The 15,040-nt window shown below is 40.5% G+C and overlaps 2 protein-coding genes across 2 annotated transcripts in view; one reads left to right on the forward strand and one right to left on the reverse strand.

Annotated features, from left to right (window-relative positions):
- The first annotated feature begins 3,053 nt into the window (after positions 1-3,053).
- On the forward strand, positions 3,054-13,291 carry gorasp2 (golgi reassembly stacking protein 2). Its single transcript, XM_077535636.1, is given in 10 exon segments — positions 3,054-3,258; positions 3,859-3,939; positions 4,092-4,295; positions 4,366-4,520; positions 4,522-4,668; positions 7,434-7,566; positions 7,647-7,770; positions 9,004-9,108; positions 9,265-9,390; positions 12,075-13,291. Coding segments are annotated over 10 exon segments (1,383 nt in total). The 5' UTR covers positions 3,054-3,195; the 3' UTR covers positions 12,320-13,291.
- A 282-nt stretch (positions 13,292-13,573) lies between these two features.
- Positions 13,574-15,040, reverse strand: part of LOC144028313 (serine/threonine-protein kinase tousled-like 1-B) — a 29,104-nt gene continuing 27,637 nt past the window's right edge. Inside the window, exon 22 of the mRNA XM_077535635.1 lies at positions 13,574-15,040. This exon is cut by the window's right edge and continues 117 nt beyond it. Coding sequence (XP_077391761.1) covers positions 15,008-15,040 — 33 coding nt within the window. The 3' untranslated portion in view covers positions 13,574-15,007.

The following is a 15,040-nucleotide window of genomic DNA, read 5'->3' on the forward strand; positions in this document are numbered from 1 at the left end:
AATGATAATAAAAAACCATCTTCATCATCGTCGTCATCAGCTTAATGTTTTGGTGAATCAAAACAAATGGAAAATGGAAATGGAAATGGAAGAACATAATAATATTCAGCATTTTTGTGCCCTTAAAGACAGAAAGACAAAGGTTGCAGTTTCATAACATTCACAACGACCTCATTAAAATATGGAACGGGGAGTGAGGGGCTGAAGAAGGGAATGCTAGCGCTCTCTAGTGGTGAGGGATGTGTTCGGATTTTCCACCGTTTGGGCAAATGGCGCGCGAAGCACATTACGTAGTACCCAATCATTTTGTTTTATGCTGAAATTAAATTGTGTTCCCTGTAGCAGCTCATTGAGTTCTTTTTCAATTTATTTTTAAAGTATATTTTAATATAATATTATTACTTACGTCTTTTGGATAATGTGTTTCTCTCTCTCTCGCTCTAATTTAGTTTTAAAGCTGTTCAAGTAATGACAAAACTTTTGTCCAGCAATTTCTATTTAATAAATGTCAGGGTAGCACAACCATAAACATATTGCACTTTTATTATAAAGTAAACAGACAATTTAATCAGAATGTTGCATCAGCCAGAAGACGCCAAATGACCCTAAGTTAAGAGGTTTGGAGATCTCTGTCAAATACATAATAATAATAATAATAATAATAATAATAATAATAATAATAATAATAATAATAATAATAATAATAATAGTAATAATAATAATACTAATAATCAACTACATTGAACCCATATGCAGGCTACACTTCCCATGTCAGGTGGTACAACTATAACTAGAAAAATGCTATTTTATCGTAATTAAGTGGAGCTTAGAAGCCACTTAGTCAGGGGCACAACTGCCAAGGAAGGGATCTGGGTGGCGGAGTGGTTACTGACGCTTGCCTTGATGCAGGCGGCATGGTCGCTTCCCCACCCGGGAGAAAATTTGTATGTGTGCTTGTTTGTGTGAGTGAGTGTACTTTAAAAAAAAAAAAAAAAAAAAAAAAAACTGCCAAGGAATGTCACTATAACAGTGCAATTCAAAGCTATATACAAACGTAAAAATGTTTAAGAAGTAGTTTTAAATTTAAAGATATTACACTATACACTTTAAACGATCATTTGTAGTACATTTAGATTCGAAAGATAAATAAAAATCAGCACAACACAGGGCATGCATTATCTATTATCCAGCAGCAGCAGCAAGGGAAGCATATCTTGCAAAAAGTAACATATCCTATTCTTCACGATGACTTACTTAAAAAAAAAAAAAAAAAAAAAGTATACGGTACATAAATAAATCAATTTGTGCTTACGCATCATACTAAAAGCCTTTAATACTTCACAAAAGCAAATGGATGTGGTACAACCTTTTACCAAACTCCTATTCACAGGTCTTTAGAGCCAGGAGTGATTAAAAAATAATAATAATAATAATAAAATAAAAAAAATAAAAAATAGACTCTTGACCTGATTAGCAAGTTTGTAATCGTGAGTCGTGACCTATGATGGGCTGTTATTGTGGGCCAGGTCCCTCCGGTTGTTGGAGAGGAAATTCAGGTTTGCTCCATACGGCAGTTAGGTGAAAAAAACTTGTTCATGTGGCCACAAACTGATATCATTTACAAGAGATATGCTCTGTTTATGTCTTAAAAATAACAATAAAATAAAATCGGTTTGTTATTGCAGAATCTGAACCAGTAAGCCCAGTAAGGGCAATGTTCAAAATTGCCTGGAATTAACCAAATCCCTCCTGATGACTGTTACCGTTAATTAATTGTTAAATTGTTCATTATATCCTTAATTAAAACTTCAATTCATTAAACCTTAATGAAACTGTACTACTACTACTACTAGCCAGCAGCTGTCTGCATGCTGCCCTGACTTGAGAACAGTTACTTGGCAAAGAAACCTCATTGGGAAACTAACAGTTAAAACTAGTTAGTTAATTAAAGCATGTAAAAGATGTGCAGTTACGCAAACATTTAGGAAAAGTTAATAGTTAGTTTTTAATATAATTTTGCGTGGTATTTGTTGTTTTTTTATCTGTCATTTGGTGTGTGTGACTCATTGTAGCAATATCTAGATCAGTCAAAATAATAAGAATTTTTCTAAAATAAATATAAAATAAAATATAATAAATATCCAATAAAGTATCAATTTTTGTTAATTGAAAATGGATGGATGGGTGGATGGATGGAAACAATAAATGATTATATGCTTTGGTCAATTTTATTTTTCTCAACCACTTTGAGCAATTTTATGTAATTTACATGAAAAACAAGAAACCGATCGACACATGACTTAAATTAAGCTTAAATTGAGCCAAAAACATTATATATGTGAAAGAAAAATGCGTCTCCCCAAGCAAATCTCTTGTCATATCTAGAGTTATCATGTCGGACAACCAATAAATGATAAATTCAAGTGACCAAAATACTGTAGTTTATAAATGTAATGTGTGTAGTAGTTACTATAGTAAAATAATTTGAGTAATTATTTTTCTGTCTTTTAATGTAAAATTGGATGTTTTCAGTTTTGAAACCTGACCATTAAAAAAAAGAAGCAAATGAAGGGGAAAAAAAGGAAAATAAACAGAACATGCACTTTACAAATATTAGTGTAAGTTATAACCACTTATGCAAAAAAAAGTAAAGCTCTACATATTCAATCAATCTAATCACAATTATGATAAATTTATATTTATACCTGATTTATATATTTTCGTAACACAATATGTTTAAATCTCTTATTAAACATAGCAAGTGATTCACAGTTTTTCAATTCAGTTTCATAATTGTTCCACAGATTAATCCCTTTAACAGAAACACACATTTGCTTCGTGTTTGTTCTTATCAGTTTGTTTGTTTGTTTTTAATCGCTTGTGCCCCTTAACCCATAGCAGCAGCTATTCTTTGTCGTGAGGTTAAAACACTGTTAAAAAAGTGAGTTGTGCGTTACATCTAGGTTTTGTTTTGGCTTTCTTTTTGTTCGTTCGTTTGTTTTTTTCATTACATCTATGCTGAAAATACTTTACTCTCGACAATGGCATCTGCACTTCCTGCCACGTAACGGCGCATGCGCAGCAGGTGACTACCCATTTGGCGACGTGTACCCGGTGAGTACAAGTAGTCGGGTACTTGATCGTTCTTCGTTGGTTTTGCCATAAAACCTGCAAAAGCCTTAAGACAGCGACATCATGGGAGGAACGCAGAGCGTGGAGATACCGGGCGGTGGCTCAGAGGGCTACCACGTCCTCCGGGTGAGTTCTTTGCGTGCATACCCCTGAGTGACATCCTGCTTGTAGCATTTAGCCTAGCATTGCTAATTTGCCAGCACTGTTGACAAGGAAGCAGGATGTCACGTCGGCCCTTTGCGGCGGAGAAGCACAAGTCTCACATGGAATGTTGTAGTCGTGTTTGTGTTTGCTGCTTGAACTTACAAGTGGAAACTTGTCATGTGCTTGCCTGAAGGCATCGCAGTTGCTAAAAGCTACATGTTAACGCGGCTACAGTGAATGACACCAGCCAGGCTGATTTACAGATTGCGCTCGTCATATGTTGTGTGTGTGTGTGGACGCTTTGGCCATGTAATGCACAATATTTAAAATTTGCATATAAATCTGGATATTTGCAGTCAATTGTCCGATTTTCCATACTCGGGCTTATTTTAGTTTTAGCATCGTGGGGTAAATGCTAATCTTGGAAGTTGTATGGCGTTCGCATTGTCACAAAAAATGCAATTAAAACATTTATAATCAATTTGTCACCTTATATCTTACATTTCTACTGCCCTCTTCTGACTAAGATTCCCAAACAATCCGGAGTGACTTTTCTGTGCATCCCTACTTTTTGTCTTGTAGGTACAGGAGAACTCCCCGGGTCACCGAGCAGGACTGGAACCGTTTTTTGACTTCATTGTCTCCATCAATAACACCCGGCTGGTAAGTCAACAGTGGAACGTGTGAGAGAAGACGCAAGCTGCTAAACAAACCTACAGTGAACACCCATGAATGTCAGGAGACCCATTTCAGACCCACTCACAAGAGGCGAAATAAAAACTCAATCTATGTCCTGTATCTCTACCGGCCCACAGAACAAGGACAACGACACCCTGAAGGACCTTCTGAAAGCCAGCGTAGAGAAACCAGTCAAGATGTTGGTGTACTCCTCAAAGACTCTGGAGCTGCGGGAGTCCACAGTCACCCCCAGCAACCTGTGGGGGGGCCAGGGCTTGCTCGGGGTTTCCATTCGCTTCTGCAGCTTTGAAGGAGCCAATGAGAACGTTTGGCACGTTCTGGTACGTTAACCTCACTATCCCGGCTGTCTTGTTAATGTCGCCCAACGCTCACTTGCTGCGCGCTTAATAGGAAGTGGAGGCAAATTCACCCGCAGCCCTCGCCGGTTTGAGGCCACACACCGACTACATCATTGGAGCTGACACTGTTATGAACGAGGTGGGCGATCATATCATATCATGTCATGTCATTCTTGTGTGTTGTTTATATTTTTCACCTGGACATGATGTGTCCCCCCGTGCAGTCCGAGGACCTGTTCTCCCTGATCGAGAGCCATGAGGGGAAGGGCCTGAAGCTTTACGTGTACAACACAGACACTGACAACTGCAGAGAGGTGGTCATCACCCCCAACACTGCCTGGGGAGGCGATGGAAGGTAATTCACTTGTTCGATTCGGCCTCTTTGGCACAGAAGTAGCTAGCAGAGATGGGCACTTAAGTGAACTCATTTGCTCCCAAAAACGTATAAATGTGTTCTATTTTAAATGTTTTACGTGTCCCAAAGACGTATTTATACGTTTTTTTTTCGTTTGTTTTTTTTATGCTAGAGAATACAGAAGACTATGATGCAGCCTCTCAACTGTAAAGAACAGTTTCAAAAATGGTAGTTATTACACAAACGGCCAGCAGGTGGCAGCAGAGCAAAGGTGATCAACCTGGACCATGTTGAAAAAAGCTCAATTACTCACAATTCTAATTAGATTTGTGAATAATAATTAACTTAGCTATATTATAATGCTAATTTCTGCAAAACTGAAACAGATGGAAATATACTTTTTTTCCTGATTATAGAGGATACTTTCATTTTTTTTAATTTATTTATTTTTTTGGTAGGCTCCTTGTTTTTATAGCTATATATAGCTTATATGCTCTGTGGGCCTTGCAAAATCAGTCAAAATCCTGTAAAACAGCCGGGAGTGAAGGGGGTTGCTTCTGTGAAAATGGCTGCAAGTAACTGCGATGTCACTTTTTGTCAATGACGACACCCACCGTTCGGCGAGTGCACAATGACACACAGGTTTTTGTCTGTCGATCCCTAACCGTAACCCTGGTCCCTCTTATTCTGTGTATTTTTTATTTTTTTGCGAGGTTTTGTGTCATAAAGCAGTTGCTGAAAATGTTCTGCGGCCTTGGGCTTGGGGGTGTGGGCCGGGGCTGGGGCCGGGGTGTTCCGGGCGTCTGGGTCGGCTCGCCGACCGGTGTCCACTCGGGTGGCGTGGAGGTGGCCTTGGTGCTCCCGTGGCCTGGGGATTCCGGGGGGGGGGGGTGCTCGCTCTGCTGGACCGCGGTTGACGGCCTCTTTCTTTGGTGGTGGTCCTTATGCATGCCAGATCCATCGCACCAGCATCTACTGAAACTCTATCTATCGTACCTATCAGTTGGGCTAGGCAGGCGTGGCCAAGACAGTACAAGAATAGGAATCATTTTGGACAGATTAGACCATTCAGCATCTGTCAGAAAAGGGCTGCATGGCCACCATTAAATAGTTCAACTGAGAATATGCAGTCTTCTGGTAGTTACTGTACAGTTTTGCTAGCATTAAAGATAAAAAAAGGCTGATAGCCAGAACTTTTCCAATTGGTGCCATAACCCGGATTTGAACTGGGGTTGATGTTTCATGCTCTCATATTTTTTAAGTATGAAAGATATTCATGTTTTCTTCTAAAATAATGCTTAGTCTCAGTGATGTGAAACTCAATGCTCTTTTTGTCAGTACTGTGTAATGTCGATTTCAATTATTCATTTAGTTGTAATTGTTCAGCATGTCTGCCTCACAGTTCTGAGGTTTAGACTTCAAATTTTCCGCTCCAGCCTTTCTGTGTGGAGTTTACATGTTGATTTCCATTTGTGCAGTTCTAGCACCCTCTAGTGGCTAGATTATTAGTGCAATTTAATTTTCATTCGGGATGTTTTGGCCTTCTATGTTTAAAATCTATGCTAATTGTCAGATGAAGGGGAACCTAATTTGCTTGTGAAGCGATCAATGTGTGCTTGCATTAGCAAGTAAGTGTCTCAATATTGTTATGAGAGATTGTAGGTGGTTTATATGCATTGCTGTTATGTACAAAAGGACTATACTGTGCTTTTTTTTTTTAGTATGAGCTTTTTTTTTTTTTTCTTTTTTTTTTTACAATATTGTGATTTTATTAAAATATCCCCCCTCCCCCCAATATCGTGATAATTATCGTATCATGACCTTCATATTGTGATATCGTATCGTGATATTTGGATATTGTTACATCCCTATTACATAATACAAAATACTTTTATGATTGTGAGGTTGGTTTAAAAATATTCAAATTATGACTTGAAAATTAGGCTGAGGCCATTTGCATAGACTGTTTATTAAAACAAAACCATAATTTGTAACACTATGATGTCAATTTGAATTTTAATGAATTGTTCAGCCCGAGATATGACCAACCAAATACACATCTCAGTTCTCCATGTTGTTTATGCATGTGAATATTTCAAATTCCAGATACTGTACAGGGATATATATATATATATATATATATATATATATATATATATATATATATATATATATATATTAGTTGGAGTAAGTTTAGTTTTGTGTGGCACTGGTGTTTGGAGCATTACAACTCTGTCAGGATGAAGGTTCCATAATTTAGAAGAAACATCTTGAACTAGGCTAGTAACAAAACAAACCGAGGAGGTAATTAGTCAGTTTATAGCTTATGTTGTTCGCTCAAGCGGTTTTTCCAAGCAGTAACGCAAAACATTCCATCTCATTTATAGTTTTGTGCTTTGGGGATTTGGACTTGTAGACAAATCAAGACGATACTTTGGGAAAACCCTTCAGTCATTTAATTAAAGCAGTAGCAGCAGTAAAACACGATTGTTCTTTTTGCTTAAGGGCCTCACTTACGTGGCAAATTGTAATTGGACGACAAAAGCCGCTGATGGAAACACAAATTCAAATGAAGGCAAGTAAATGCCATTGAGTGCAGAAAGCATCCGTTAGTATGTGCCATGTTGCAGAAACTACTCATTTTCTGTCACCTGCGGGGGATTTTTTTTTTTTTTTTTTTTTTTTTTTTTTTTTTTTTTTTAAACCAGGCTCATCTCAGAGAAGTTTGACTTCAACTGTTTGGCTCATTTTGCTCCCCGCCACAGCCTCGGATGCGGGATTGGCTACGGATACCTCCACAGGATTCCCACGCGACCTTTTGAGGAGGGGAAGAAGATCAGCTTCCCCGGGAACGCTTCTGGCGAGCCTGTCAGTCCGCTGAAGGATGGATTCACCGAGGTCAACAATATTCACGTTTACAAGCAGGAAGGAATCATGTCTCTTAGCAGCTGTGTAAGAATCAATCAATAATTGCTCAGGTCCAGTTGTCAGCCGTGACCCCGCCTCATACTGCGCCCACACTCCCCGCTGGCCTTGAAGACTCGCTGGCGGGCCTGTCAATCAGTACAGCTCCGCCCACCATGCCCAGTGAACTGCAGACGGGTGAGTCCTGTCTATTCTATGACATCACACCAACGTTGAATTTTGATCTTGAAAGTAGGGCCCGACCAATTAATCGGCTGATTATTGGCCAAATGGCCGATTATTTTCCCCTTAAAACGTTCTCAAAGAAAACCAAAGTTTCCGAAGCTGTGAAAGTATCCTGAATGCACCATTTTGCTTGCGTAGCATTAGCAACTAGCAAGTGTGTAGCGTATGTTATTCTGTTGTCCCTAAGCGTCCTTTAACCTGTTTGACACCACAGTTGGAGTTAACTGTCAAACTAAATACACAACGTTTAAGATTACATCCACTTTATATTTTAAATACAAAATATGCTTTGTTTCAAAACATTGCTAGCCTAGCACTAACAGGAAGTTAGCAAATGCTAACAGGAAGTTAGGAAAACATACCCACAGATGAGATAACACTACGCAAAGGCACAAAGTCTTCCCAATGTGTGAAAAACGAGTTATTTTAATAGAATTCAATCACAACTTTCTTCTGTACTCACTTTACGCGTGTACCCAAATGGATGCACGGCACCACACTGCCCCCAAGAGGCACCGGAACAGTCAGTATTTGTTCTTGCTGTTTTTTTCAGTTGCTATTATTTTAGTTTATTCTATTCTTATTTCACTTTCTTAATTTTTTTTATTTTGTCATTGTCCTTTTCCAGTTATATTATATTTCAAGAATGCTAACAATTTCTTTTTGAAAAATTCAAGGATGCAAACATCCAAGGATTTTTATTTTTTGTCTTAACACATTTCCACATGACGTGAAATATAAACTCTGAGGTCTCAGGTTAGCCCAGTAAGTCCCAAGACTTGTGAAAATAACACAAAATAAAAATATATAAAAGAAAAGGTCAATGCCTTACAGCAGTTATAAATAAGTGGTTTTATTATTGACACATAAATCTATAAAATAACATTGTATACTTTATAATTTTTTTTATATGGACTTTTCATTCAAAGCAGAATCTTAATCATAAAAGTTTGTGCGTTAGTGGCACACATTGAAAAGGAACTGGGGAATGGGTAATTTTTATGCATTATATATTTTTAAATAATCGGCCTATTAATCGGTATTTTTATTTTTTTTTCCTGCCAATAATCGGTATCGGCCTCAAAAAATGCATATCGGTCGGGCCTGACTTGAAAGTGTTGGATTTGAAAGTAGAAAGCAACTGTGATAGGTCAACTGTGTCATGTCATGTCCTTCCCTCACCAGGTTTGCCCACCGTCCCCCTGCTGCCCACCTCCAGTCCGTCTCTCAGCCCCCTCGCCCCCCTGAATCCCGCAACGGCCACTTTCAACCCCGCCACCACGCTACCAGGTGGGTCGTTTTTGTTGTGCAGTTGTTTCATTTCACTCTACAGTATCAAGTTTTGTGTTTTTTATTAGATTGAGCCTTTTTTGCACATGTTGAGTGGAAGAAACGGTCAGAACAACAAGGCCATGATTTCATGTGAATGTTGTTTTTCCCTTTTAGGTTTGATGCCCCTCCCGGGTGGATTACCGCCGCTGCCCAACCTTCCTAATCTCAACCTGCCACTCCCGGACCTTGGCGCCATCTCACTAGCGGGCACCGGCACCCTAATGCCAGCCGGAAGCACAGGTACGTGTCACGTCCTGTCGGCATCCTGACACGGGAAGGTTTCAATGATTAAGCTACAGCGTGGTCCTGCTATATTTCACTTTATTGTTCACACGCCAACTATACGGCAGTTTTTGTTTTCTTTTTACAAAAATAGTGATCGCTTACTTATTAAGGGTTCGGCTTTTGCAAGTTTTCATATTCTTAGGGGAACAGTTCTTAGCTGACAAACTCTTCTATTGCTGTTTAGGCCAAAGATCCAGCAAATATAAAATTATTGCTTTTTCATAATTAGTGGAAACTACATTGGAAACTTTATTTTTGTGACATATCCGTTCCAAAAAGTCTAACTAAAACAAAAACCAAAGCAATATTAGGATGATTAATTAATCCGTTACAGACACCCAAATTTGGCAACTAAAACACTTTTTCTTTTTTCTTATAGAGAGAGAATAACAAGGGGTGCACCGTTCGATCGGCCGGCCGATTTATCGGCCCCGATTTCCTTTATTTTAGAAGATCGGTAATCTCTTAAAAATATGCTGATCTTTTCCACCAATCTCATCTCCATCCTCAGAGGTCTGAAAAAGTCAGCCACTGTCCTCTTCTGCTGAGATGATAAATAGGATTTTCATTTTTATTTGAGAGAACCACTTGACATGCAGTTAAAACAACCCGTTTGTTTTATTTCGCCGATATTGTTCAATGTTTTCCTATAAAACAAGATTGGAAATTTGGAACACTGAAGGTATATGCTGCTTGTAATGAAAAAAATCGGTATCGGCAAAATTGGGATCGGTAGGTTAGACTTTTTAAAAGATTGGTGATCGGCCGGAAAATTGTGATCAGTGCACCCCTAACCCCGGGTTTTCACCGGATGCGGTTGCGGTGCGGTTGCGGTGCGGTTGCGGTGCGGTTGCGGTGCGGTCCGGCGACGCGAGCAATTAGATTCCATTCATTCGAATGGTGCAGTTTACACCGCTTGCGGGTGCGTTGCGTGTCGACTGTGGAAGGCCTGCGGCGTGCCGCAAGCCTTCCGCAAGGATAGACCTATTTTCTATTTTTGCCGGACGCCGCAGCGGTAGGCCTCCGGCAAATGGCAAGCTAGCACAAAACACATCGAGCGGGACAGGAAGACCGAGGCAGTTTCAAAATAAATTTCCGGTTACCTTTCAGAATAAAACACTGGCCAGCTCCTATTTCTCAAGTTTTTCAGCAAAACGTGACGTGGGCGTCGCCGGGCCATGTGCTCATTCACGGTTTAGACACCAGCGAACATGGACGAGGAGAGGTTTATATTGGAGGTGGAAAACCACAAAATAATATATGACACGGCACATCCTTTTTATAAGGACTGTAATGTATTGTGAGTTTGATGTTCGCGATTGCTTGTTGTGCCCGTCTCGCTTGCCGTACTGAGCGGCAGCCGGACGCGGAAGACAGAAATAAAGAGTGGACCCGCACTGACCCGACTCTCGTTATTAATATACTTTACAAGGACAACCAAAAAAAGGATGCTGCATGGAATCTCATAGCAGAAGAAGAAGAAAAGGTTAAATCAAAAGAAGTCCACCTCTCTTTCTGCTTCTCTGTTGAGCACAGACTTTCTGTATGTTTGTCGTTGTGAAATGCCACATGATCGCGCGCGCGCGGTCCCGCGAGACACGTTGGGAAGTGGGCGGCGACGGAGCTGCCGGACCGCAGCTGTGCGGAGCCGGTGTGGATTGACAAAAAAATTGACCCGTCCGGAGCACGCAGTCAAGACGCACCGCACCGCAACCGCATCCGGTGAAAACCCGGGGTTAGAAAAAATGTTAAATAAATGAGTAAATGAACTGAATAATGTGCAAAAAATATGTTCTATCATGACGTACTTTTTTTTTTTTAATTATATAACTGGGTCTAGTAATCACTAATTATATTACATGGCTGGATCCTCACCTTCCAAGAGGCTGACATGTTCCGCCACCATCTTTCTGCTACGGATGCCCAAAGGACAACTTTGCGAATGTAGTTACTAGTTAGACCGGGTGGTGCTTGCATCGAGTGTCAGGCCCAGTAGGTGCACCGCCGCTTATCTTCCACAGCTGGCGCCTGCAGGTGGTCATCGCTGAGTCCCGTGATTCCAGTTCCTGTCACTGGTTCACCTTTTGCTTTGCTCTTACAAGCTTATACTAGCTTTTTTTTTTTTTTTTTTTTTTTTTAACTATCTTCTCCCGCTAGCCTCGCTTGTTAGCGTCTCTCTGAGCCACTGGAGTGTGAGTGCTTCGAAATGAATGCACTTTGGCTGCATTCTATGATATAGCGACATCTAGTGGTCACTTAAAAAACAGTCACTTTAAACATCACCTTTACCTACGTAATGCTCACATTTAAGCTAGGAATGGGGTGTGTCCATGTTACAGTCTCTTAGCACCATCTATTGATAAAAACTTGATACTGTATCTAAGTCAGCATGCAACGCTTCATTGAAAGTGTTGCTGCACCCCATAACATGGCAATGCCGGACTGTAAATTAGTCAGACAAAAAAATGAAGTTACCAGAAATGCAGAGTAGTCAACAGGTCAGAAAATGGCTGACCCGCCTGTGATGCAATGCGGCATCATGCTTACTTGTTTGCAAGCCCTGCAAAAACAAAACAAAACACTTCACTGTAGTAAAAGATATAAAAGTAATCATGTGACTCATCTTTTTCCCATTGCAGTCCCACCCCTGGCGGCTCCCCTGAACATACCTGGCCTGGCCCCTCTGCCCCCTTTGCCCGCCATGCTGCCCTCCCAGCTGACTCCCCTCCTGCCCCAGGGCATGGCCCCCATCATGCCCACTTCCACCGCCGTCGCCCCTCCGGCCTCTGTCACCGTGACGGCTGGCGCGGCAGCGCCTGTCGGCCACGTCACAAACACCACGGAACTGCAGCCTCCTACGGGGACAACGCTAACGTCCTCGTAACCTGGGAATGTATCGCTCTCAACTGTCGAACCAAAACACACGCGCACGGTTTCTCTTTCCTCTCCTGTCTGTCTTTCTCTGTTTAGTTTTCTATTTATTTGGCTAAGAGGGACAGGCTGCACCCAGTCAGAGATTCCAGGCGTGAGAGGTGTATGAAGAACGTCTTCATAAACAGATTGTCCTATTGCAGTGGAGCAGGTCGCACTGCAGCTTGCCTTCAATAACTTCACTTTGCAATTTACTTTTGCGTGTTCCTTTTATTTACCCTTCTACAGTGTCAATTCCATCGGTTTGACAATGATCAGTGTACCAGAATTGACTGAAATATTAATTCTGTCCTTTTTTATATACTGTATGAGCGAACAAGTGTTGCATTATCATCCATCATGTGGTCTAACAGAAAAGAGAATCTGCGCTGTTGTACTAATCTTGGTACATTCATTGTACAAGGTGAATATATAAAATGCTCATAATTAAGAAACTGTCTAGCCTTGTATTCCTGGCATTTATCAGTGCATCTCAATAAACTAGAATATTGTGAGAAACATTTCTGTAGTTCAGTTCAAAATGGGAAATGTTGAAAATGTGTTAGGAAAGCGTGGAAATTTGAGGTTTCAGGAAGTTAGAATGTGGCATAACCAAAAAGATTTTAAATACCATTTAGAATGGAGTTGACCATTTTAAAAGAATCTACCACCACAGTATAATATGCAAGTTTCATTTTTGAATTGAACTACTGAAAGAAATTTTAATTAGTCATTATTTTGCGTTGAAATTATGACTGTTTATGTTCGTGGGCTGAACAGTCACATCACATGCACTCCCGCCTTGGTGGTCAGTTGCTAGCTGGGGACATGGGGCGTTATTAACAAGTTCAAACTTCTATTGAGTTAGGTTATGCAGAACAGCCACAAGATGTCACTGTAAACAATGACACCGAAGAAACGCAGCAATAAAGCCTAACACATTTTACTCTCGGCCTCTACTTTCTTATGCAAGAGTATTGTAAGTTGTAGAAAACGCTGACTGTCTTGTCAGTCATAGCATACCAAGAATATCCAATAAACACTTAAACGGCTTTCCATGCTTGTTCACTTGAGGGTTGCGGGTGAGCTCCAAGTGTATCCCAGCAGACCTTTGGCCTCTGCATTAGTCTCGAGCCAATCGCGTGGACTGTAAACAACTCTTCACACCTATTGACAAATTAGTGTTGTATAAACCTCAAAGCCCACAAAATCAAAGACAGCAGGAATGTAGACATTGAAGGCAATCTTTATTGCATTTTGAATGGCATGGCCAAGCGTTGACCCCTTCCTGCTAATATGGTCCGACATGTTGCTTACTAACGACGGCGCTTGACGTCTGTCTACACACAATAATGTCATTAAACAAGGTATGCACATCATGCATCCAACTGAACAACAGGGATGCATGTTTTCTTCCTTGTAGCTCCCTCGGGGCATACTGTACTTTACAGATGGGGGTGGGTGAATAGGACACTGACTGAATGAATTACTTTCACTCTTAGGATCTTTCAGTCGAACGAACACTTTTTTCTTTTTTTAAATAAGAATTTTTCTGGCCTTAGTGGCTTTGACTAGTCATGGCTAAAAACTTAAAATGCCACAACAATTAATTAGCAAGTCGTTACCGCTCCACAATAACTGTTAGAGCTTGAATTCTATTAATCGCCCATCACGTGTTTTGGCTCGGATATGGACGCTCCTTAACATGTCAGACTCTACATGGAAGCAAAACGGCAACCCACATGGCCCAAAAAGGGGAAAACGATTCAAGTTTGTACTTAACACATTCATTGCCAGACCAGCAAAAAAAAAAATGCATCATTTGACGTCTTTTTCCGTCAATGGCAGTGAATGAGTTAAATGAGGCCAAAGCCATTCGCGCATCACAAACTAAGAGCAACACTTGTAGCAGCAGAGTTGAGCTTCCTGAAGGAAAATGTGAGACGATGGGAAGCGTACTTTTGAGTGGGAATTGAATCCAAAGACCAGTTCTGTCCTCAGGCTGGTGCAGGATTTTTCAGAGGCAGCAACATCGGAATCGGACATTTCTTTTGTAAAATGCGGACTGTTGTAGTTCAACAAATCTGCAGCATCAGATCACTATCTGGATGGGAAGTGCAAATCAACACCAGATTATTATTATTTTTTTTTTTTAAATCTGGATTGTGTTTTAACGGCCCCTCCCCCCAAAATGAGATGCATCATCTTAACTTCTAGTCATTGTCCTAGAAGGAGGCCCCAGTCTTTCTGATGAAGCTACACTCAGCCATGTTGAGCGGCGTGCATGAACAAACTGTTCAAAAGTCTCACAGGGGACTACTGAAAATAGTTCACCAAAGCCCCATCTTGTTTCTCTTCCTCGCTTTTTTTTGTGGCTATATTAGAGTTGATTTCCCTCTTTTGTCATTAGAGCCAGAGCACAACAGCCCACCATGTCATCTTCTTGCTATTATTTCCCTTTAATTAGGCTCTCTTGCTAATTTGACCCATTCTGGAAGCTCTCGGGTAAAAAAAAAAAAAAAAAAAAAAAAAATTATATATATATATATATATATATGTATGTATGTATGTATGTATGTATGTATCCACAAACGATGAACTATTGCCATCAATTCTGCTCCAGAAGTGGCCAGATGGTGCAGTCAGTCCCGAAGAGAGCCGATCAGTACGTGGCGAGCGACGAGGCGGTGGGTTG

Source organism: Festucalex cinctus, chromosome 1 (genome assembly GCF_051991245.1).
Source record: "Festucalex cinctus isolate MCC-2025b chromosome 1, RoL_Fcin_1.0, whole genome shotgun sequence".
In the NCBI taxonomy this organism is placed as follows: Eukaryota; Metazoa; Chordata; class Actinopteri; order Syngnathiformes; family Syngnathidae; genus Festucalex; species Festucalex cinctus.